Source organism: Rhinichthys klamathensis, unplaced genomic scaffold, assembly GCF_029890125.1.
Source record: "Rhinichthys klamathensis goyatoka isolate OS25496 unplaced genomic scaffold, OSU_Roscu_1.1 h1tg000176l_1, whole genome shotgun sequence".
Taxonomy (NCBI): Eukaryota; Metazoa; Chordata; class Actinopteri; order Cypriniformes; family Leuciscidae; genus Rhinichthys; species Rhinichthys klamathensis.
Window position 1 is genome coordinate 10857672 of NW_026606705.1, and position 26825 is coordinate 10884496.

Consider the following 26825-nt stretch of genomic DNA (forward strand, 5'->3'; position numbering starts at 1 on the left):
AACACGGCCTGTGACATTGCATGTGCCATATTACACAACATCACCATCAGAAAAAAATATAAAACATTTAATTAATGTTTAATAAAAGACAAGACAAATATGCTTGGTTCTTTGAGTTTTATTTTAATTGTTCTTTGTAAAGAAAAGCCAGTGATCAAGTCATCTTTTGCCTGGAAATAATATATATTGTACTCTGTGTGAAATAATATATTAGCACTTACTCTGAAGTTCCTGTGAAGCAACTCTATCTCTAGTGCCAGTTTTTTTCTTTAAGTTGTCAAGTATTTTCAAAATACTTTTTAGTTTTCTAGGGGTAGGGGTACACCTGTCAAACACATGGCTTATGCATCAAAAATGAAAAGGAAATGTACAACACTGCCCACCTCTGCATCACTGCTTTGTGCAGACTCTTCTGTAGATGTGGACTCCTGCAACTCATATTAGAAATAATAGGTACTCAAGTGTAAATTAAGTAAAGTTATTTATGCACTTAAAGATACCTGAGAGGGGTTCTTCACTGTCCTGCATGTGCATTGGGGGAAAAAATGGCCATTACAAAGTGTTGTAGCTACTTTCTTCCCTTTTGATGTAACATTAGAAAAAGTCCACTAACTGCATATGCTTGGGAACTCATAAAAGTGTTGGTGTATTGTTTAATACTGCACAAAAGAGGAAAACACAATTTCATTACAATGAAGTACACTGGGGGGAAATGTGATCAATAACTCATGGCAACATTTTTTTTTTTTACATTAACTATGTAGTTTCACAGTCACACATGTAGACTTTCACAAGTCAAAGCAATTCATTTCTACTCAAGGTTTAACAGGTGATATGACTGGACAGGCATTTGGATTATAGGCCTACTTAATTTAATGCAGCAACCAATTATTTTACAGTGTAGCATCATTTAAAGTTCATTTCCCAGCAGTGAAGGTGTTGCTGCTCCTGGCTGTGGGTCTGAGGAAGAGCTGAACCCAGGGATGCCCTCCACAAGGTTCACATTTAACCCAACAGCCAGCTCTTCTGCCTGGGTATAATGTGGGGGTGCAGGACCACCACCTGTTTGTTTTTCTTTTCTTTTTTCCCTCAGCCTTTTTCTTGGTTGCTTTTATAAACAGGCAAACATTTATTAACAGTGCCTTTTTAAAAGAGATTAGTTAGTACAAATGACTATTATGTAGAATATTCTAGTACTTCACTTCTACTTGTTCCCATGTTCTAGTAGTGGGTGGTGACTCTGACATTACAATGAACAAAGTTATTAATTATTTAGAAATTATTAAAATATAAAAATATATACTGTAATAAGTGATAAAAACATCTAACTACAAACTTAATTTGTCTGCTACTTTTTGCCAGCCCTCTCTCCTGGCTTTTGCACACTTTAAGGTGTTCCCTGGCGTTTTAATTAAGTGTTCAAATTCTATATACCCTTCAAGCAATAACTCTTGCTCTTCTGTGGAGAAAAAACTGAGCGCGCTCTTTGGCCACGGTGAGCAGCCAATAGCAGCGTTGCTGATCAATGTTTCTACTATCGATACATATCCCCTTTTAACCCAGCGCATGAACGCGCAATAGGCTTTATGCACAGCTTCACTACTTCCTGAACTTCAGCCAGCCCTTTGTTTCCTGTCTGTCATTATTGGATAAACTGATTAATCCAGGTGTGCCTGATTATTGTTACTGAGGCCAGGCACACCTGAATTAATCAGTTTGTCCAATAATGACAGACAGGAAACAAAAGGCTGGCTGAAGTTCAGGAAGTAGTGAAGCTGTGGCATAAAGCCAATTATCTCAGATAACTCTATCCAGCTATACTAATCATAACCGACAGGAGTGTTCGAAGAACCCAATTAGCCGGATCAAGATGAGCACGATGATATTATCTTGGATGTCTCGTTTGATCTCGGATGTTTTAAGCAACGTACGAAGAACGGGCCCCTGTACAGAGGTAAAGAGAAGGAGGCATTCACAGGTAGGGACTAGTGACACATTTACATTTACATTTATTCATTTAGCAGACGCTTTTATCCAAAGCGACTTACAAATGAGAACAATAGAAGCAGTTAAACTAACAGAAGGACAACAATACGTAAGTGCTATAACCCCTCAGTTTAATTTTAGTGCAGTTTTTTTTTTTTTTTTTTTTTTTTAAGAATAGAAGAGAAGAGAAAGTGTTAATTCTACTGAATCAAGTGCTGCCGAAAAAGATATGTCTTCAGCAGTTTCTTGAAAGTGGCTGCTGACTCAGAAGCTCTGGTTGAGTTAGGCAGATCATTCCACCAACAGGGAACAGCCATGGTAAAGGTCCGAGAAAGAGATTTTGTGCCTCTTTGAGATGGTACCACAAGACGACATTCGCTAGCAGAGCGCAGGTTTCTGGATGGCACATAAGTCTGAAGTAATGAGTTTAGGTAAGAGGGAGCAGTGCCAGTGGTTGTTCTGTAGGCAACCGTCAGTGCCTTGAATTTAATGCGAGCGGCAACTGGCAACCAGTGCAATTGTGTGAGTAGAGGAGTAACGTGTGCTCTCTTCGGCTCATTGAAGACTACTCTGGCTGCAGCATTCTGGATCAATTGTAGAGGTTTGACAGAGCAAGCTGGAAGACCAGCCAGGAGAGCATTACAATAGTCCAGTCTGGATAAAACAAGTGCTTGGACAAGGAGTTGTGTGGCATGCTCTGTAAGGAAGGGCCTGATCCTCCTAATGTTGTGCAAGGCAAATCTGCAGGACCGGGCAGTTCTAGCAATGTGGTCTGTGAATTTCAACTGATCATCAATTACAACCCCAAGGTTCTTAGCTGACCTTGATGGAGTTATGGATGACAAGCCTAGCTGAATGGAGAAGTTGTGATGAAGTGTTGGGTTGGCCGGGACCACAAGTAGCTCTGTCTTCGCAAGGTTTAGTTGAAGGTGGTGGTCCTTCATCCAGCCAGAAATGTCTGTCAGGCAGGCTGAGATACGAGCAGCTACCGTCGGATCGTCAGGCTGGAATGAGAGGTAGAGTTGCGTGTCATCAGCGTAGCAATGATAGGAAAAGCCATGTTTCTGAATCACAGATCCTAGTGATGTCATGTAGATGGAGAAGAGGAGTGGTCCAAGCACTGAGCCCTGAGGCACCCCAGTAGCTAGATGTTGGCTCTTAGATGCCACACCTCTCCACGACACCCTAAAGGACCTACCTGAGAGGTAAGACTCAAACCATTGGAGTGCAGTTCCCGAAATGCCCTTCATCTTTAGGATTGACAGGAGGATCTGGTGGTTAACTGTGTCAAAAGCAGCAGACAGATCCAGCAGGATGAGGACTGAGGATTTGGAAGCTGCTCTTGCCAGTCTCAGAGCTTCAATTACTGAGAGCAGGGCAGTCTCAGTTGAGTGTCCGCTTCTGAAACCAGACTGATTGTCGTCCAAGAGGTTGTTCTGTGTAAGAAAGGAGGAGATCTGGTTGAAAACAACTCGTTCAAGTGTTTTCGCGACAAATGGAAGAAGAGATACCGGTCTGTAACTTGTTAGATGTGCTGGATTTAGATTGGGTTTCTTAAGCAGTGGGGTTACTCGAGCCTGCTTAAAAGCTGTGGGAAAGGTACCAGTGTGAAGAGAGGTGTTTATGATGTGCGTGAGTGTGGGTACAACTGAGGAAGAAATGGCTTGAACTGAGGAAGAAATGGCTTGAGGACTGCGTTGTCGTCGCGTCCAGAGGCAGGTCCTTCATCAGATCTGGATACGGCCTGGATCCGGCGGACTTCCGTAAACCTCGGGATAAACAGAGAGACTAATTAGCGTAGATACCATTCTTCTTATGATAACGAGTACATCAGGATTTATGGGAAGTGTTCCCGGTTTCGGCTGACCTAATCTATGCAGCCTCACATTGAATTATAGAAGTCTAGTGTGTTATGTGCTAGGTCAAAGAGATGTGTTTTTAGTCTACCTTTGAACTGACAGAGTGTGTCTGCTTCCCGGACAATGTTAGGAAGACTGTTCCAAAGTTTTGGTGCTAAATAGGAAAAGGATCTACCCCCTGCAGTCGATTTTGATATTCTAGGTATTATCTGGCCGGAATTTTGAGATCGCAATTCATACTTTGCAGTCACGTGACTACCATGGATACCTGGCGGGCAACAAACACAGACAAAATGGTGACAAACAGTGGCCAGCCAGGGGAATTGCAGCCTTGCAAATTTCTAATACTACAATCAATTAACTATTTAATTTTAGACCATATGTCACCCAAATGTTAAAATTAGATATCAAGAAAAGATTAACATACTCGGAACATGTGATCCATACACAGCACCCGCTGATGTTTTCATTGCTTTGAAGCTGGCAAAGTCTCTACCAGACTTGGAGTAACTGTAAGTAATAAGTAGACGCAGTACAACAGTAACGTGTCATTCATTCTCCATGTATTCATCTTCTCATCATATCAAATCAAAATCACGTACAGATGAACGCGTTCTTCTCGCCACTTACTGGCGACCGTGTAACCACGTTTATGTTAAGATTACACGATTGACATAGTGCATCCAATCGCACAACATCTATCTGGCATGGCGTTTACACCTCAAAACACCAACTTTTGTATATTAAAACTGGCGACGTCCTGGCAAGATCCTTGATTAGTTTACTGGGTTTCGTTGCTAGAGAACGACGTTCTTGCCCGCCAGCCAGTACTTATGACGTCACGTGCAAAGTATGAATAGACGTGAAGGACTATAAATGCGTTAAGAGCTTGGTCAAGTACTGGGGAGCTAAACCATTTATGGCGCTTTTCCACTGCTGGTACGGCTCAGTACGGTTCGGCTCGGCACGGTTCGGCTCGCTTCGCTTTTCCACTGCGTGGTACGACTCGGATCAGCACGGCTCGGTTCACTTTAGCTCGGTTTGCTTTTCCACTGCAGTCAGTACTGCTTCAAAATGGGTGGGATTATAGTCTGAGCGTTATAGTTTATCCGCTCCTTGGCAACCAACGAGAGGAACGTCTGCAATTCGTCCATTGACCACGATTCAGCCATTTCTTTTTTGGAAGTTTTCTTTCTTTCTTTTTTCTTCAAGCAAGTCAAGCAAGTAGTTTTAAAACAGGTGCTACAGCCGTGGCTGTTACTGGCTATTTAAATCTAGCGGGTTTGATGTCTCGCACAATGACGCTGGTAGTGACGATTCTGTCTGACCAATCAGTCACCTGCAGTGTGTTCATGTCACATTTTAGTATCGGTACGGTACGCTTGGAACCTCAACAGAGGTGGCACCATTTAAAGCGAGCCGAAGCGAGCCGTACCGTACTATGCAGTGGAAAAGCGCCACAAGTGAGCCGTACCGAGACGAGCCGTACCGTACCATGCAGTGGAAAAAGCACCAAAGCATGGCGTACCAAACCGTGCCGTACCATGCAGTGGAAAAGCGCCATTAGTGCTTGGTAAGTAATTAGCAATATTTTAAAATGTATACAATGTTTAATAGGGAGCCAATGCAGTGTTGACAGAACCGGGCTAATAAGGTCATACTTCCTGGTCCTGGTTAGAACTCGAGCTGCTGCGTTTTGGAAATTTGTAATTTGTTTATTAAGCGTGCAGGGCAACCACCCAGTAGAGCATTACAATAATCTAGCCTTGATATCATCAACGCATGAACTAATTGTTCCGCATTCGTCAATGAGGGCATATGACATAATTTAGATATATTTTTAAGATGGTAAAATGTGGTTTTACAGATACTATTCACGTGACTTTAAAATGAAAGATTGCTATCAAAGAGCCACCCAGGTTCCTAACCGACGACGAAGACTTGACAGAGCATCCATCAAGTGTTAGACAGTATTCTAGGTTATTACGTGAGGAAGTTTTTTGTCCAATAATTAGAATCTGTTTTTTCAGAATTTAGTAGTAGGAAATTACTAGTCATCAATTTTTTTATATCAGCTATGCATTCCGTTAATTTTGTGAATTGTTAAGTTTCGTCAGGGCGTGAAGAAATATAGAGCTGAGTATCATCAGCATAACAGTGAAACTAATGCCGTGCTTCCTAATGATATCTCCTAAGGGTAGTATGTACAGAGTGAACAGCAACGCTCCTAGTACTGAGCCTTGTAGTACACCATACTGAACTTGTGATCGATAAGACATCTCTTCATTTACTGCTACAAACTGATAACGGTCAGATAAGAGAGGAGGCATATAAGAGGAAGAAACTGCGGTATGCTCATCTGGCCACTGAAGCAGAACAGCGAGGATGGAGATTCCAGGTTTATCCAGTGGAAGTGGGCTGTCGAGGATTTGTGGCACACTCTACAACCCGGTTCCTCAGAGACGTCGGATTCAGTGGCCAAGAGTTGCGTCGCACAGTAAAGAGGCTGTGGTTGAGACGGAAAGATTCTGGCTGGCTGTGTACAGGCCGCCACGCTTCGTAGAATTCTACGAATTCCACGATTCTACGTTTCGTAGAATTCTTGAAAAACTCGAAGAGTCTGTTGGTTTATTTGTATGGTTTGCATAGTAATTACAGTTATTACGTTCCTGTGTATATTGCGTGAATGAGGGTTGGTGTTTGGGCAGATATTGTGATTTGTGTTCGGTAGTATGCCATACGGATTTAACGACGACAGTGGGGCTCGACAGCCTTAGTCAAACGGGTTGGCGCGTATGGTTGGGTTGCGGAGAGATTGTGAGATTGCGGTTAGGTCACACGTGGACTACGAGGAAGGAGCAACCTCAGCAGCGGGAGGGATGTAAAGGTCAGTAAGCTGGGCTGAGTTGAGTGGGGGACGGAGGGGGGTAACTCTGGGACGCCAGAGTCACTGTCGAGCCCTCTTGAGGTGTCGTGGGCTAGTCGACGAAACACTGAGGATGGAAGGTGCCCACTTGAAGACCCTAGAGATGTCCCCTACTCGGCTCAATCCAGACGGTTGTAGTGCTGGTCCACTGGGGAGACCACACTGTAGTTGCAGCCGTTGTGTGTACTGACGTGCCAAGTATACTGCAGCCGTTAACACCGGACAGAAGGAGATTCACATCACCATATGGATAGAAGCGTAAATGGATGGAGAGATGGAGAGAGAGAAGCATAGGTTACTGTAAAGCTACGTCTTAGTTTGTGCTTATCTTGGCGAAAGCTGAGTACAAATCAGCATGAGGTTCAACATCTACTCTCGTGTAATCGAAATCAGTATGATTTAAACCATGCTAATGCAATTCCACTAATGCCAACATAATTTTCGCGTCTATTTATAAGAATGTTGTGGTCATTAGTATCAAATGCAGCACTAAGATCGAGTAACACCAATAGCGAGATACAACCACGATCGGATGATAAGAGCAAATCATTTGTGACTCTGATGAGAGCTGTCTCAGTACTATGGTACAGTCTAAATCCTGACTGAAAATCCTCGCAAATATCATTTCTTTCTAAAAAAGGAACATAGTTGTGAGGATAATGCCTTTTCTAGTATCTTTGACAGAAAAGGTAGATTCGAGATCGGCCTGTAATTGACTAATTCTGTATGATCAAGTTGCGTTTTTTTAACAAGTGGTTCAATCATAGCCAGCTTAAATGTTTTTGTTACGTATCCTAGTGACAAAGACGAATTAATGATATTGAGAAGAGGATCTATGACCTCTGGAAGCATCTCTTTCAATAGCTTAGTCGGTATAGGGTCTAACATACATGTTGTCGATTTAGATGATTTAACGAGTTTAGAAAATTCTTCCTCTTCTATATCAATGAATGAATTGAATTTTTCCTTGTGGAGACTAGAATGCACTCCCTGATGCGATGCTATAGTAGACGGTTGCATAGTTATAATTTTCTCCCTGATATTATCAATCTTATAAGTGAAGAAGGTCATAAAGTCATTACTGTTGTGCTGCTTGGAAACTTCTGGGCTTGAAGCTTTATTTTTCGTTAGTTTAGCAACTGTTTCAAATAAATACCTAGGGTTTAACTTTTGTTTATTTTCTTCTAATAGGGTTGAAAAATAAGCAGATCTAGCAGCTTTTAAGGCCTCTCTGTTTGCAATCGAGCTCTCATTCCATGAAATGCAAAATACCTCTAGTTTAGTTTTCTTCCAGTTGCGCTCCATTTTTCTGGCTGCTCTCTTAAGGGCACGGGTGTGGTCGTTGTACCACAGCGTTGGACTATTTTCTTTAATCTTCTTTAAGCGCAATGGAGCAACTGTATCTAAAGTGCTGGAAAAGAGAGTTAAAAGTTTCTGTCGCAATATCGAGTTCTTCTAAGATATCTGGGATGCTGAGATGATGAAACTGATCAGGAAGATTATTAATAAAGCAATCTTTAGTGGTAGAAGTGATAGGTCTAAAATATTTTTAACACAGAGTCGGTTTGCAGCCTTGGCTAAATGGAGTTTACACGAGACTAGATAATGATCTGAGATGTCATCGCTCTGCTGCAGAATTTCAATTGCATCAACATTGATTCCATGTGATAATATTAGATCTAGAGTATGATTACGACAATAAGTAGGTCCTGACACGTGTTGTCTAACTCCAATAGAGTTCAGATTATCTTTAAATGCCAATCCCAAAGCATCTTTTTCATTATCTACATGTATATTAAAATCACCAACAATTAGGACTTCATCTGCAGCCAGTACTAACTCTGATAGAAAGTCAGCAAATTCTATGATAAAGTCTGTATGGTGCCCTGGTGGCCTGTACACAGTAAGCCTATACACACACACACACACACACACACACACACCTATTCTGTTGCTGTTTGGTTAGCTACCTGGTACATCCATTGCAGAAGCTATTTCTGACCAACTCTTCTCCTTGTAAAGTCTATTGTGGTATGTTTTACATGGCAAGTTGTATAAACACACAAGCTGATCCTCCATCTTTGCTGTCCAAATCCATTTAACTTTGTGCTGCGCTGTTTATGATTCCGTCTTCTCTCAGCTTGCTTTCTGATTGGATATTGTTTCGTTTCACGTAATAATCTCCAGAGTGTGCGCGTGTTTGTCCCAGTCTTTTAGGTTTCACAACTGTCCTCTCATATCATGAGAAATATTGTAAGAATTGTGCATCAGTGTCCTCTGGAAACGTTGGATGGTGGGCGGTAGGGCAATCCAGTTCATTGCCACCTCGGAGATTCCAGATGGCCAATCAAAAACTCACAAAATCTCTCACATGCCCAGGTCAGCCCCAAAGCCTCCATTTCTACCTGTGCGTATCTTTGCTCCACAGGAGTAAGAGACCGGAGTAGGAAACAGGTCTCCAATCACCGCCCTCTTTTGGAGCAGGACTGCTCCCACTCCACATGATGATGCATCTGCAGATACTTTGAGTGTTTTCTCACCTGCTTGTCCAGCTGAGGTGTAGGCACGACCAGCGAGTACGGAGGTGGTCCTACTGGTCTTGGACGGACGACCTTCGCTTTCTATCCGATCGCTGTGGGCAGGCAGAGGTGCGCGGCTCCGGCTTTGTCCAATGGAGTTAGCTTCTCGTAGCCCTTTTCGTCAGCACCGTCAATTGCGGTTAGGGCGGTTGAGGTAGAAGTACGAATGTAAGCCTGGTAGGGGGCGCGCCACGACTTGGTGAGCTCGTCATGGCCCTCTGGGAAGAACGGTGCTGCTCTCTGACGAAGGGCCTGCTGACGCCCCGGCAGGAACCATTCGTCCAAGCGGGTGCGTGTGGGCTCCTCAGGGGTAGACCTCTCTAATTCGAGCTCCTCAACTGCTTTTTAGAGGACGTGGATTAACTCGGCATCCATCCCAGCTCTAGAGTCGCTCGAATCCTTAGATGGCAGGGGGCTGTTTCATCCAGGGTCATCTAGCGAGCCCGACCAGCCCTCCGTGTCTGAAGCCACTAATGACATGCTGTCATCAGGAAAATCCTCTTCAGATCCCCTGAACGAGACCAGGCCTCTCACGCCAGAAGAGGGGCGCTGGTCTGCGTGTAGAAAGAACAAAGGGGAAACCTCTCTTTGTGGGGAGGAGGCGGCGGCACGCGGGACCTGCGCTGGCATGAACGGGTGAGCACGAGGGGTTGAGCCACTCTCTGAAAAGAAAGCGAGTGGAGAGAGGCAAGACTCATGCTTTCGCAATGGGAGCAATCAGTCTCAGTGAACGCGCTTTTGCGTGGGATTTTCCCAGATAGTGCTCGTCAGAGGCACACTCATGGTGCGGCATTTGCAATAACGCAGCTGGAATTTTGCTTTGAATTTGCTCTTTTCAACTCGACGATTAGCTGCAGGGGAGATCGCTGAATCAGCTTGCGTGCAGCGCGTCAATCCTCTTGCTTGCAGAGTCGCCGGCGCGCTGAGTCAACTTGATCCGCTGCTGGGCTTCCTCAGATGGCGAAAAGGCATCTTCAGTCTCGGAGTGTCAGCGAAGAGAAGATGATCGTCGCTGAAGCAACCTGCCAATGCGAAAACAAGGATAATGTCAGAAGGGCATTAAATGTAGTCACGCAATGCTGATGTTGTTAACATTAACAATTTGAGAATAAAGTATAATTTGCACGGTTTGACGTGAATTGATAAGTGATCGTTAGATTTAATCAGCGCGATTTACTGCAATGCTTTTTTCCCCTTAGTTGGTCAGAACAAAAGTGGATGTTACTTGTTCAGATGACATTTTCCAGTGAAAATCCTTATGTTGGTCATACTTGCAAAAAGAATCATCTGTGATTCTGAATGACAGTATCCACACCGGTGCGGTGACTGACAGCCACACACTCTCCTCAAACATTGGGTGCTTCTCAATTCTTATTTGTCCATCCTCGCTTCCTTTCCTCGTGTCTCAGCTCCACCCCCTGCAGGATGCGAGGGAAGGCTGCAAGGACAGAAAAGGAGGACAGAGGAATCGAATGAAAGTTTTTTTTTTTTATACTTTGGAATACTTGATCACTCGAGCGTCACTTCACTGTGTCATCAGCAGTGCTCAAAGGATCTGCCCTTATGTTGTTGAAGTTTGGTTATTTAAGAAATTAGTAATAAATAATAATAAAGCAAGATACCCTGTTGAAATATGTGAGATGTGTGGTTTATATAAACTGCAAAGGTAAAGTATAAATTAAAATGATTGTGACCGACGTGAAGGGGAAGGAGAATTTATACGTGCGTCACGTTTAGTCGATAAAACACTTCCGCAAAGCATACAACTGTGCATCCTCGCTCATAGCTCCTCTGGAAGCCTCCTCACTCCTCGATCCTCGCCTCCTCGCGGTGCAATTAGAGAATTGAGATGTCCTTCAAGATGGCTGAGCTCGATCGGTTTCCGGGTCATAGGATGGAGGACGGAGGATCGAGGAGACGAGGAGGGATATTGAGAAGCACCCATTGTGTTTATCCGTGCTGTGCCATGCCAAGGCACAACTCACGTAAAGTTGATAATTCCGCGAATAACTGCAATTGCAGATTTCGAACAGAGATGGCGACGAAGAGGACAAACTGTGGACTGCAGCTTTAAATAACCAAACTTTAACAACATATGGGCAGATCCTTTGAGCGCAGCTGATGACTCAGTGAAGTGACGCTCGAGTCATCAAGAATATTCCAATATACAAATAAGCTTTGCTTCGTCCTCATTTTCTTTCCTTGCCACCTTCCCTCGCATCCAATGGGGGTGCAACTGAGACGCGGGGAAAGGAAACGAGGATGCACAAAACATTGTTAGAATGTTGCAGACCATTTTCTTTTGCATGTAGTCACGAGTTTCAGCCTGTAAATCTTTAATGCAAACTTGCAAACGCCACACTTTGTGTGTGTGTGTGTGTGTGTGAAGAACATTTGAATAATCTAAAGAACATTTAACGAGCCTTTGAAATGAAAGGTTCATCATGGAACTATATGCCAATTAAGAACTTTTCTTTTTCTTTTTTTTTTACTGTGTGCAAATTATCTGTGAGAGATTATAATATGCTTTCCCCATTTCTAGAAAACTATTAGAAAAAATATATAATTATCAATGGACATGAATTGTAGAATGACTCAAAATATATTCATATTTATATATTATATATCATTCGTGTATTTCGGTATTATTTTAAACATCTGCACCTTCATCTTAAACCATTATTTAGGCCTAATTTAACTGCCAAAAAGATGTTTAACACAAACATGGATAAACAACAATAATGTTAAACAGAAGTTAGGATATTTGAAAAAAATGAAGCATGTTTTTGATAATTCGTGTATACTATTTGTTTACAGTAGGCAACATGCGGTGTAATCAGCTCAGTAAATCCGCTAGGCTACACATCCGTTGTCATGTGACTAGATTAACCAGAAGGGGGCAGCACCATAACAAATGAGGGCAATGATGCGTGCCAAAGCACTCGCTACAAACTGAGCTTTGTCTCTCACTTATTCGGAAGATTACATCCGACACGGCCAGATTGGGAGGGAAGGCCTTTAAAAAATTATTTGCACAGCGAAATGATGACCGTGATGCGGTGATAAAGGCGAAATGAAGCCGGATAGCGCAGGCATCAGATTTGTTGGGGAGTTCAAGACGGTTTGCATTAGAAGTGATGGGAGGAGAAGATATCTGGATCCCGTATAAAACCCCGTGAGATTCCAACCGCTTGGCCAGACGGAACCGACCACATCCACATCCCGCCCGTGATTGAGAACATTCTTCAGTAAAATCAGCTGGGAATGAGGAGAAATTTGAGGCATGCATGCATGAAAATCTGACACTGATGCACCTCTAGCTGTTGGCCGCTGTAACGCCGCGTTATGGAAATAGGAGGATAACGGTATTCAAGCGGCTCTTTGCTCCTAATGGCAGTGGCACCAAAATAAACCTGTCGGTCGTGAGGACGTGCTTTTGTACTAGGCGTTTGTCTGATCAGACCGACGGAATGGTGTCTTTGAGATGTCACAGGAGCAGGTATATATGGGCCACTCTGGGAGTGCTGGCGTTGTTGTGGCTCTATATCTTCCCCGTGTATAAGCTTCCCAGTGACAAGGAAATGGTGGATGAGGTTCTGCGGCAGGGACAAACATGGAGCAGAAACCAAACGGGAGTAGATCTGTACAGGTATTTCCATTCGTTTAATATCTTCATTCATTCATTTTATTCAAACATCTATGATGAGCAAGGTCATTATCATACATAAAATGAGTTTTAATCTCAGTTGTCTTTTTAACTAAGTAAATGGATTGGTTGCACTAGGTGTCTCGTACACGTAATCTGGCTTTCATGCTGATATGAGTATTGCAGACTCGTGCAGACATCTCCCAGGAAAACCGATTATGAGAACGCGCATGCGCAGTGGAGGAAGATTTGTTTGAAACGTTATCTGTCCCCGCTCTGACTTCCCAGAAAGGGTGACCATTGTGACGTCATAAAGAGGTTGATTCTGTTTGGTCAATCTCATGATTGATGTATTGAATTATATTTTACAAAGAAAGCGAAGCATAGTTTATGGACGTTATGGTTGTTTTGCAGTGTTCATAACCATTAGGCACATTTTCCCTCCAAATTCTTATTACCATTAATGTACAACATAAAAATATCAAAAAAATGTTCGCAATCAATATATTTTAAATGTAAAGTTTTTATATAAAAAATGTGTTGTGCTTCCTAGTTTGATTTAATAATAGATTGCTATTTAAATAAAAAATGCTTCAGTAATGCGAAACGCCATTAGACATGGTAATTTTTAATAGAAAAAAAGTAATTATTGGGGAATGTACTTATAATTGACCTTAAAGTAATGTCAGAAAATAACGTGTGACAAATTAAAAAAACATTCAAAAGAGAAATCTTTTCTGACAATATTAATCTTTACTATCACTTTTTATCAATTTAACACATCCTTTCTGAATAATAAAAGTATTAATTTCTTTCACAAAAAAGAAAGAAAAAAATGACTGACCCCAAACAGTTGAACGGTAGAGAATATTGTCTCAAAAGATTTCTATTTTAAATAAATGCTGTTCTTTTTTACCTTTTTTATTTATCAAAAAATCCTGAAAAAAGTATCACAGGATATTAAAAAAAAAAACTAATCAGCACAATGGTTTCCAACATTGATAATAAAGCAGCATTAGAATGAAATCTGAAGGATCATGTGACTCTGAAGACTGGAATAATGGCTGATGAAAATTCAGCTTTGCATCACATAAATAAATTTCGTTTTAAAGTAGAGAACAGTTATTTTAAACTGTTGTAATATTTCACAATATTGCTGTTTTTTTTCTGTATTTTTGATCAAATAAATGCAGGCTTGATAAGCATAAGAGACGTCTTTCAAAAACATAAAAAATAGTAATGTTTTGACTGGTATATTGTGTGTGTGTGTGTCATTAGATTTTGGTTTGAAATTGATGTTAACAGTTGTAAAGTGATTCATGTCAGTATCACACAGCTTTTATTAAAGGAGAACTCCGGCGCAAAATGAACCTTTGGTCTAATTACACATTGTTACCTAGTCAACCGTTATCTGAGATTTGTTTTCATGATTATCGAATGTAAATAGTTTTATCTCTAAAAACTGTTTAGCCTATAAAGCTAGTATAACGCTAGTATATTGGGCATAGTGTAATGACAAATACAAATCGCTTGTTAATACCACTAACAAGGCTGAAAATAGCCCCACACTAACACGGTAGCATAATGAGGGTCCCTACCTTCAAACCGAAGCATTGAGAACTTTGTCAGTGTCCATACAGTTTAATAAGAAGATATTTTAAACATAGTCAACTTCGCGTATACAGGCAGAAGCCATCTTTGAAAAACAGTCTCTACCAGTCGATCTACGAACGCCGATCCAAGCCTGCTGTTCGCGCTCACCTTATCACAACTTATAGCTCGTTCACATCTCACCAGCGCACTTGGATCGGCGTTCGTAGATCGACTGGTAAAGGCTGTATTTCAAAGATGGCTTCTGCCTGTATACGCGAAGTTGACTGTATGTTTAAAATATCTTCTTATTAAACTATCTGGACACTGACAAAGTTCTCAATGCTTCGGTTTGAAGGTAGGGACCCTCATTATGCTACCGTGTTAGTGTGGGGCTATTTTCAGCCTTGTTAGTGGTATTAACAGGCGATTTTTATTTGTCATTACACTATGCCCAATATACTAGCGTTATACTAGCTTTATAGGCTAAACTGTTTTTAGAGATAAAACTATTTACATTCGATAATCATGAAAACAAATCTCAGATAACGGTTGACTAGGTAACAATGTGTAATTAGACCAAAGGTTCATTTTGCGCCGGAGTTCTCCTTTAAATCATAAATAAATCTGTTGATCACAATCCAAAAGGCCTGCTGTGAAACATTACTAGAACCTGTTTGGACAGCGGATGCCAAAATGATTCATTTGAATACTCTTTTGCCTGCATGCTTTCCGTTTGTGCTTGCTTTCAATTGGGTCATCAAATTAGTTTGTGTAATGGAACAGCAATTGTTCTGCGAAATGAAAGACTTTATGCTTTCAAGAATGTGTGCTTGTTCTCGGTCAATTAGAAAGGACATTTTCACAAGCCCATTTCTGTTGTTACTTCTGCTTAATCTCACTTGTTTTGCTTTTTTGTCTTGTTCGGCAGGAAGATGCTGACAGAATGCTGTGATCCAAAGAAGATGTTTGCGATTACTAAGGAGAACTCTCCAATAGGCAAAGTCTTGTGGTATGATGGGGAGATCTACCATTACCACACGGTCAACAATGAAACCTACCCGTTATTTGTCCAGGTACTGTCTTTCATAGAACCCAGTGAGCCCAAAAAGTCCCACGTAGCTTCTAACAGTAACCCGAATTAACACAGATAAAATGATTTTTCTTTTTCTTCGCTATAAACTGTAGCAATGAATGTGGAAGTGTTTGGAAGAGAAGCAGTTGGTCCAGAATTTTTTTTCTTTCTTTCCACCCCCACTCTCCATGAGGCTCAGCGCTGCGCTCTGCTTTCTAAAAATAAACAGGCATGGGAGAGCCACCCGCATGGGTCCTGATTGTCCTGTACTTGGCACCATGCCTCCTACACTGTCTGTTCCTCCTACACTGTCTCAGAGCCACGCTCATTTTTTGCCAAATACACACTGTAAAGTTTCCGGAGTGAAAACCGCAATTAAATGCAGGAGTGAATCCCCTAAATTATCGTTCTATGTTTGTAGAGGTTGCTTCTCGCAGTGTTACAGTGTCCACTTATCATAAGCTTTTTTGGGGGTTGTTGTTTCTGCTTCAGTTTATGCAGTTATTAACTCTTTCCCCGCCAGCGCTTTAAAACAAAAACCCATTTTATTCTAGCTTCATGCATTCTTTTTTTTGAATCAACACTTGAATGTGGGTGAGTTTCATAAAGGCAACATTTTGAACAAAAAGCTGAGAAAATCACTTTTTTGTCATAGACTACGTCAGGATGGGATTCAGAACGATGATCCAAAACATAGTTGGAGTAGATCGAGTCCGTCAACACCCCCAAATCTTGCACAGTCCTGTACCTCGTCCTTAGTCGACATTTCATTCAGTAACATTAGGCAGTTTTGATTTATATACTGTTTAATGTTGATGATTGCGTTATTTTACATATGCATATGATTACATGTGCTATCGCTTGTTTCTGCGTTGCTTCGCATGCGTTTTGATCAGTAGATTCAGAACTCTTTCAGAATATGCGTCATAGCGCCCCCTACCGAATAACAGTGAAACCATGGAAAGCTGGAAAAATTCCGTCAATGGCGGGGAAAGAGTTAAAGTGAGCTTTTGCGGGTCACGATATTTCGGTCTTATTTTCAACAAAGTATTTTCATTTATTTCGTTTTTTTTTTTTGCTGATTTGCTTGCAAGATCTGGCAACATGATTCAGGCTCATAGCACATACAGACGAGAGATGCATCTCTTATTTTATATACATATTTTAACGTGCATCATTGTATCTCATCTCTCATCATACGTCATTAAGAATTAGTAGTTCGGTTCCGTACGCACTGCGTAGACTTTTTGTAAATGCGGTTGTCACTACCTGCATTTTTTGGCTCTTTCTGTAAATAACCTGAACTGTGTCTTTACAGCACAAAAGGGTGAATTGTAAACCGAATTTAGCTGCAGTGTGTATGTGGCCATTGATGCACACACAAACGCGCAAAGCAATATCCTACTACACACACTCTCAAAAGCCCCCACCTCGTTGTAATCTAGTTACACTGTGATTATTCAATGAGATCTATGGGTAATGAGGACTTATTACTATGGACTCGATGTCTTTTTTTTCCCCCTCTGAATAATTTTATAATAGAATTTGTTATAATGGGTCATTTGTGTCCAGAAAACCCATTAAAATATTTACCACAATGCTCATTGCTCACTGTCAATCTCAGTATTAGGTTTCAGAAGAACAAGAGTGTCCGCATACGGCAGACTTCCTGTAATTGAATTTAACCTTTTAATCTTCAGAAGAAAAAAAAAAAACATGTAATGTGTTTATCATAGCATTATTTCTCATTCATGCCAGATTAGAGAGCACTACTTGATCATACAAGAGCTTCATTTTCATGAGGGATTTTTGGTTTCAAAGTGAATGCGATTGATTGATTGTGGGATTTACAGGTGTAATTCATCACATTTATCTCGCTTAGGTTAAAATACCGTATGCTTATGGTAATGTCATGTATATATATATTTTTTCCAATTCAAATGAGCTTTATTGGGGTGAATGTGTGAAATATTGCCAAAGCAATAGACGTATACGAACATCTAGATAATTAAAAGGGGTCCATTATCATATTATACATAAATGTTATCACAATTAACAAAAAAAGACTAAGTAAATGAATACAGAGAGCAGTTATAAAGGAAAAAGAGGGTTCAGCCTTTGACTCCAAACAGTAATGCATCATAATTATGACTGGATGAGCCACTTTTGAAACCATATTCCCAACTGTGAGAGAGCCAATGATGTAGCTGCACCTCTTATTACTTCTGTATCGACACATGTAAATAAAAAGACCCAAGCTAAGCTCTATTGGCTTGGACCAGTAAGAAACCTAGCAATACCATAGGAATTACCCAGAAAACCTTAGCAACCACTTTGCAATACACTAATAACTACTCAGGGCGCCTTTAGATCCAGTGTATCAACTACCCACAACACTCTAAAACCTGGCAAACAGACTATTTTTTCCAGAAAATGTCAGAATTGGTTTTCATTTGTAGATTCAACCCAAGAAATCCTACAACTCATTTAGAAGGAAAATGTCTGACGATGAGTGCAACATGTATGTGAGTGAGATGGAAATGCTGGCCTGTGATGTTAATGGATCACCGGGGGTTTTACAAAGGGTCATTTTCATTGATTCAGTTTCACTCAGGTTCACCGCTCTTTGAAGTATGTGAATATTGAAGTATCCTTGATTTGAATATGTGTTCATCAAAAGAAACCAATGGAAATGTAATTTGTGTATGACTCTCTATTCTTTGACCCACTTGTGTAACTCCCACGATTTTTTTGTGTTGCTAGGAGACACCATTGCATCTTCCTCTAAAGAAGTGTTCGGTTGTGGGCAATGGAGGAGTCCTGAAACACAGTGGTTGTGGAAATGAAATTGACCAAGCTGACTTTATCATGAGGTGAGAAGATGAACAAAAAATGTACTGTTGATTAAAATGCTAAATTTGGTGTTACATTGAAAATGAATAGGCTTGGACTTGGTGCTGGAAACCCAATGCACGGGACAGTGGTGACACCAGAATAAAACTATTCATGATTCTGAAGCTGAAAATACAGAATTATTTTAGACGAATATGCTTGCACTCTGTCACTGACTAGATATATTTAAAATAATGCCACTTTTTACTGGTAACATAAGACATTTGATAATCAGGACCCACAAATATTCCATTATTATGCATTGTATTCAACATTATATATAGCAGTTTAATGTAGTACTATTGACACTAAAACTCTGAAAACTTGAATTCTGTCTGTCTCTTTCATATTGTGCGAGCTATACATGATGCATATTGTTGACACATTTTTGTATTGCGATATATTGTTACACCCCTAATATTTGCAGAATATGTCAAGTTTACATATAAACATAATTTGCATGTACAATATATTAGTGCACAAGCTAGAGCAAAGGTGAAATGCAGAGAACTCTTTTATAATAGTAAATCTTTTATTTAATAGTAATATTCTTTATGAATGTGGTTGCAGAAAAGGAATGACTTTAACTGTTTCTTGAAAGTAGTGATGGTTTCAGCAAATTGGGTCAAGGTAGGCAGTTCGTTCCATCTAAGAGGAGTGAAAGGGCTTCATTGTAAAGGAAGGTTTTGCACAGGAGGGAACATACACTTGTAGGATTGAGGTAGGAGGCTCCATTTTCAGTTGCAATCCTCAATGCCAGAATCAAATCCTTGAGTTTGTATTAGGCAAGTAGACAGTGGAGTGAGACCAACTTTTTCTATATCCAGGCCAAGTTGTCTGAAGGGTTATGCATTGATGGAAGCTGGGCATTGAGGTTGAAACAACAGGCATATCAACAACATGTGGGCATATCATCTCCACAGGAAAAGCTATGTGCCTTTTTGATTAAGCTTAGTGAGGATGTGTATATCATGAAAAGGAGCGGGCCAAGCACTGAACCTTGAGGCACCCCAGTGATTAACTCAGACACCCCTCCTCTCCAGAAAATCTTGAAGGATCTGCCTGTGAGGTAAGACTGAAACCACTAAAGTACCATACCTGTGATGCTCAGGTCAGAGTGGCTGGACTGGAGGATCTGCTGATTTACAGTATATAAGTCAGCAAAGCGATTGCCAGCCATTATAGAGATATATTGAAACCCAGCAGGTGGTCTTGGTGGAATGTCTGCTTTTGAAGCAAGATTGGTTATCAAATAGCTTGTTTTGTGAATGAAAAACTTAGAACTGATTAAATGCCCAGGTGTTTTGACAGAAGAGGAAGGAGAGAGGCTTGTCTGTCATTTTTGACTGCTGTAAGGTGTTGACTTTTGAGTAGTGGGTTACCCAAGTCTGCTTAATTATGTCATAACCTCATCTCTCATGACTTTCAACTTTCCCTGCATGAGTGAGAGGAGTAACATTGTTGGAGTCTCCTGCAGAATATTGGAGAGAATCTGGTCTAAGGGATTGGAGAAGAGGGTAAGAGAAGAATAGAGGAGTGCATGTAGGCAGTGGTTAGTTGTGGGTGTGTGGCATAGAAAAAACGGTCACTGATGATTGCTGAAAGAAACAAAGGAAGAGGACAGGAGAGATTGATACTTGCTCATGTCAGCTGTGTCTCTTGATTTCTTCGAAAGAGTATCAGTGAGCCAGGGGCTAGAGTGTGTCGCTATGTGCTAACCCAGGAGTGTCCAATCCTGCTCCTGGAGGGCCACTTTTCATGCAGTGTTTAGATTATGCAGACTGATGATTCTGTCATTATTTAGATGCTCATGTCCTTAATCCAGACCCATATTTTCTTTTGTGGAACACAACAGCAGAAATGTAAGAATCTAACAAATAGCATGCATTAATGAATCGCACGCACAATAAAACCAGTGACTTTCATTACTGTATTTTATTAAGAAATGTAAGACTGTTGTTTTTAACCAAGACTTTGTTGTTTTTGCTTATGACATAGACAGAGTAACATCACTCCCAACAACCATTTTTCTTCAATCCCTCTTCATCTCCTTTACCTCTAGATGTAACCTTCCTCCCTTGTCCAAAGAGTACACCGCTGATGTTGGTACCAGAACACACCTGGTGAGCGCAAATCCTAGCATTATTGAAAAGAGGTATGTTGTCTTCTCCTCGCTTTATTTAGTCTTTTTTTATTTTCAGGGGGGGGGGGGGTATGATTATTTAATCTCAATACCAACAATTCCGTATTGGATACCAATAACAATGATTTGGATTCCAAAGTGGCATTTTTTCTTTATAATAGTTGCACACCAATATGCTTTTGTCACAGCTAGCACCATAGCACTACTGAATTTGATTAAAAATATTGAAATTAATTGTTTATATGAAATTGTTAGCTTTTGTTTGTTAACTTTTTTTATGATTATTATTTTAGTATTGATTATTATTTAGTAATGATTATCTTGGATTTATTCTGAATGGATTTATGGGCACACATAAATCCATTCTTTCCATCTCTAAAGTCAAACGTTGGATAAATTGCGTTGTTGTTTTGATTTGGCATTTTGTTTTTGTCTTTGTCCCACCTGCAAGACTGTAGTAAAATAATGCTTCTCTCACTCTACCATTCCATGTTCTTTCTAACTGTTCCATGTCTTGTTCAACTTATTTTTACAATTACAATGGATTCTGTTGTCTGACAGTTCATAATTCTTCATTGTGAAACCGCCGGTAGCTATTTGTGGCTTCTGGGGAAGTCCGTAGCATGCGGCAAACAGCGTGACAGAATTGTCTGAAAAGGACTTTCAGTTCACCAAACAGCCTACATGTCTTGAGTGATGGATATTGACCTTTCTTAGTGGATTATCCCTTTTACTACTTGCATTAGCTGGCATGAGATCTCTAGTCTCAAGTGCATTGGTGTTAGTACCATGTTCAAATATGCGATTAATCGTAATTGATTTTCGTAATTGTAATCGTAATTGACATCGATTATGAAATGAAGATAATTGAGGTAAAAAAATGATTGCGCCGCTGCCGCATTCTGTCCAGCGCATCTTCCTTTCCTTCACAGCAGTGTTCTTTCGTTCCTCCCTAAAAGCCCAAACTCAACATCCAAATCAGCCAAACAAGTGAGTGTTGTAGTCTGCTTTTGGTGAACTGAGGGACATGTTTGATATTAAGCAGTGTTATTAAAAGCGCATTAATCCACAAAAGAGACACCCGTTCCCCAGGTCGGCTTTCTGTGTGCACGCTCCAAGTTGGAGCTGAACGTGGATAAAATGTCAAAATGCCTTATTGGAGAGTATTTATGTAAACACAGTGGGTTATGTCTTAAGTAAACATACACGGTTGAGAAAGAAAACGCGTGTGTAACAGTATATTGGATCTGTGCATTAGCTCTTAAAGTGACAGCAGCCTAATAAACCTGCTGCAGTCTGTCATTAATGATAATCAAACAACAAAGGAAAATCACTCACTGATTTTGACTGAATAACTTAAGTAGCTTTAATAAGAATTAATCTATATTTCATGCGTACAGTGAGACTATGCAGTGTTATTTTCATAGACAGTATAAGAAATGGACAGAGCCATCTCATTGGAACTCAGTTGAGACAGTTGAAGCCCATTTTTAGCGATTTCTGAGCACTTCCGTTCCTGACGCGCAGACTCAAACCGACTCAAACTAAGCTTGATGACGTGAGCAACCTGTCTGACAGACGTTAATCTTCTAGTAGCTGTGCGTGCAAATTGCCAACGTTAATCTTGCAGAGACGGGGAACTTGAGCAAAGAGTTCTTTGGCGTGAGTGAGCAGGAGTAAGTATTCCGTTGCTTTTATGGACTCATTATCTATGGGCTTCTCCCTTGACGGGACGTCCCCCCGATTGCCTGCGAGCTTCTCCTCCTGTCTGTACGGTAATTTCTGTACAGCGCGACAGAGTCGAGTGGTTATGACGCAATCGTTAGCCTATTTTTACTAAAACTGTTTCTACGGCGCCATAATGTAACATAGAAGGTAATGGAGCACTTTATAGATTGTCGTGTTTCTTTAGAAATAAATAATGGACAAATGGAGTCTTTAAACGCCTCAGATGTAAAGTTATTCGCTGTCAAAGTGACGCCAAAATGAATGGGAGTCAATGGAAATGCTAACGCAAGTGAAGTTCTGCTACAACATGGCGGCACCCGGCCGGCTTCAACTTCCGGTCGATGGATTACCCCCTTGGTTATTTTACATTTGATTATTCAATTTTGTGTTGTAGGGTATTACTTGATTGAATACCACTGTTAGTTCATCTTCGTGAAAAACTTAAAACACTGTTTATTTAATTTGTATTTTTGTTCTGTTGTACCTATTTATTTGTCAGTTTTGTTTGTAAGTAGTTTCTTTGTTCTTATTGTATTGCTGACTGTTTACTTGTATTATGTAATTGGGGACCTTTTTCTTACGTTAGTTAAGCTAGTATTAGTTTTTGCTGAAGTATCGATAATTGTCAATTTTCACTGATATTAAAAATCACTCGTATTGTGAAATAAGACTTTGATCACATCGCCTACCAATAATTGTGATTTTCAATATTGATCAAAAATAATTGTGATTTTAAAATCTTTGCCATAATCGAGTAGCCCTAGTATTACAAGTATTTGTAAGGTATATCAGAAACAATCTCAAGCACTTTATTTATTATAACTTTATTATTCACTCAATGCCAAGGAAATGACAGGATGTCTAAGAAGATACAGTATAAATAGAGCTAAAGTTGGACTGACAATTAGATTATATCAAAAAATAAAATCCCATCAAAGAATTCATAACATCTATTGTGGCCAGTGAAAATTACAAAATAAAAACAATCGTTAAATGAAACAATTGTTACAGAAAGGATAGTTTTCAAACATGAAACATGACACAAAAATGGCAAAATCCACTCTAACCAAAGTAGTGATATTATGATCTTATAAGGATCCTTTTATCTTCTTCTTATCCTATATCCTATGGCTATTTTGACTTATCTTATCGTTCCTCTTTTTCCTCATCAGCTTTCAGAACCTGCTTTGGTCCCGCAAATCCTTCGTAGAGAGCATGAAGGCATATGGTTCCAGCTACATCTACATACCAGCATTCTCTATGAAGCCCGGCACTGACCCCTCCCTGCGGGCATACCATACCCTTGCAGACACCGCCTCCAGCCAGACTGTCCTCTTTGCTAATCCAGACTTCCTTAAAAATGTCGGTCGATTCTGGAAGAACCACGGCGTCCATGGCAAACGGCTCTCCACGGGGTTGTTCTTGGTGAGCCTTGCCCTTGGCTTGTGTGAAGAGGTGACCACGTATGGTTTTTGGCCATTTTCGGTGGGGCTAAATGAGCGACCGGTCAGCCACCACTATTATGACAACATTCTCCCATCCTCGAGATTTCACGCCATGCCTGAGGAGTTCCTGCAACTCTGGCACTTGCACAAGAGCGGCACACTGCGTATGCGGGTCGGCTATTGTGCGAAAGAGGGGCAGGAGCTGAATAGGGAAAAATAAGTGGAAGGGTTGCCAGGGGCAACTCCATTTATCCCCACGGGAACAGGACGGCCATCCTGTGATTAGCATGAGAATACTGTGGCTTGTGAGGTGATGCCCCACCCCCCAATCTGGGCCTCTCTTTGGTGTCTATATGCTTGACCCTCAACTGCTACTTAACACCCTTCCCTCTTGTTGCCAAGGGACTGTTGAAAAAGACTTGCATGCGTACCCATCCTCATGTATGCGCTCACTGGAAGCTTGTGTTTCTGTAGAAGTACCAGGGGGTGATGGGGGGGGCTCAGGTGTCATGTGACCTATTTAAACTGCATCTACCAGCAGTTGGACCCTTGAACCTAGGGGCTATTTGTTCACTTAATGTAAAGATAGATTATGGAAGAGGCTGCTTCAAACAATGTCTTAAGATCTTTAAATGGGAAATCAGAAAAGGAGAGCAATGCTTTGATCGCATATTTTTGTTTGTTCTGTCTTGGACTGATTCTTATGGAGTTTTGAGGAAGTGGGAAAAGGAATAATGTGAAAATCGTTCTTGCAGTGTTTGAATTTATACAAATCAGTGTAAAAACAGGTTTAGCCTGTAAAAGGGGAAAAAGGCGTTGAATGTAAACGCTGTACAGCCAGCGTTTAAAAACCCGTTTCATACATTTGAAACCTGTTGAAAGTGAAGGCTGCGGTTCATGTATTATTGTGAGTAATTGTTTCTGGTTTTATTTATTTTTAACGTTCAATGAAACGGGACTTCTACTGAGTCAGTCTAGATCTGTCGTGAGACCGATTTCGTACATGACACAGTGTTTTGTCATGTTTGGATTGGGAAGTCATTGGTTGAGAGACCACGTCCAATTTGAAGACTTCCGCAACAATGGATGAGAGGCTTTGGAACACGTCGAGGCACAAATGCCATAGAAGAGGGAGTGAATGGTTCGCGTGCCAATGAAACTGCGATAACCTTCTGGCTGGTTATCTTTAATTATCATTTGTGTTATATGTGTTTGGGAATCAGGCATTGATGTTACGCAGTGGTGGAATGAGCCAATTTTGACATGGTTGAAGGGGCACCAATCATACGATAGACTTTTTTTTGCCTGATAAGGTGCTGGACACCTGGTCTGGAACATGTAAATAGTCAATCACCAGTTTTGTTACTGTTTCCACAAGAATCATGGGTTCTCTGAATGTAATGGCAGCCATTTTGTGGTCTGCCCAGTAACTTGTTTCCTTGACTTATTAATAGGCATTTGTGTGTGTGTGTGTGTGTTAAACTGCACACAGGGAATTAGGTTTAAATCTTGTAGGTGCTAGCTGTAACGCATGCACTCCAGGTTAGTCTGAATATACATCACTGACAGACAGTTGTAGGAAATATGCACTATAATGTATAAAGCCAGAAACCTCAGTACCAAAAATGAATATTCTTTCATCAATTACCCCTAAGACTTTTGTTTATCTTCAAAAAAACACAGACATTTTTTTTTTTTTTATGAAACCTGAGAGATTTCGTGAAGCCTGAGGAAAAACTTGAATTGACTTTCAAAGGTAATCTTCCACTTTGATGCTTTAAAATATTCACAGAGAGATCGTAAAAGCAATCAAGTGGTTTAATCCAAGTCTACTAAAGACACACGATTTATGAACATTGCTTAGAACAACGCATGCTTAGAACATGGCAAATATGATAGACGTAAACTCAATGGTACTTTCTTGACACCGGAGAACAAACCTCATTGGTTCTCACTTGAACTTTTTGAAACTGTTAGTTTGGTGTACTTTGGTTGCCCAAGTTTTGGACTTTCAATGAAGAGACCAAAATCTCTCAGGTTTGTCTTAAGGGTTTGGAACGACGTGAAGGTGTGTAAATGATGATATAATTTACTTTTCTTTTCTTTTTTTCTCTTAAAGGGGACAATGGAGTTGCCTTTAAATGTTTCTGCCATCTAAAGAAGGTGTGTTAGCATTCAGATAGCTAGCTGTAAACATGTCCACAGTTTAACTTAGTAATAACTTAGTTTGTGAGATTTTCTTCAAACGGTTGTTGTTCCATCATCTAATTCTACATTCAGTTTTCTAAATGTAGAATTAGAAAACTTGCGCTATGGCGCCTTCTGTGGCAACACTGAAAAAGTGGACTTGGAACTGATTATGAAATGCGTTGACATTTTTAGCTTGAAGTGGTTGTGTACACATTTGTGCATTAAGTATCTAAGTTGGCCTAGACCAAAAACGGACAATTTGACAATTTTCACTGATATTCCCTGATAGATTGGGCAACAAATAATGCTGCATAAATACATAAATGTGTACTTCCAGAAGTATTAATTGTCATTAAAAAGGCCCTTTTTGTTCTTTAGATTTTGGGGTGAACTGTGACGAGGAGTGTTTTTAACTGATTTCTTGAGGTTTGCCCTGATAGCAACAGAAAATGTGTGCCGTCATTTGAGTATCTTGAGTATTGAGGAATTACCATTACCATATTTTCACACTTTATGCCAATGAGTGCCTTTATCAGTATTAAAAAAAGGCCAAGGACATAATTTTATCAAGGACAAGTTTTGAGTCTAAGGATTATTTATTTTATTCCCCCAAACTCAAACTTAACCTTAATTGTGTGGTGTTGTTTTTTTAAGGATTTTTCAATCAAGGCTGATGTGTAACAATGCAGAAAGACTGATAATTTATGATGAGTTAAATTCCTGGATGGAAGTTTCACATTATCTTAGCATGCGGTTATTGAAGGAC

At 40.5% G+C, this 26825-nt stretch overlaps 1 protein-coding gene across 1 annotated transcript; it reads left to right on the forward strand.

Moving 5' to 3' along the window:
- Positions 1-12254: 12254 nt before the first annotated feature.
- st8sia1 (ST8 alpha-N-acetyl-neuraminide alpha-2,8-sialyltransferase 1) lies at positions 12255-24433 on the forward strand. Its single transcript, XM_056260426.1, has 5 exons — positions 12255-12999; positions 15518-15662; positions 18425-18534; positions 20616-20708; positions 23597-24433. The coding sequence occupies exons 1-5, from the start codon at positions 12821-12823 to the stop codon at positions 24087-24089; spliced, it is 1020 nt and encodes a 339-aa protein (XP_056116401.1). The 5' UTR covers positions 12255-12820; the 3' UTR covers positions 24090-24433.
- Positions 24434-26825: the final 2392 nt, after the last annotated feature.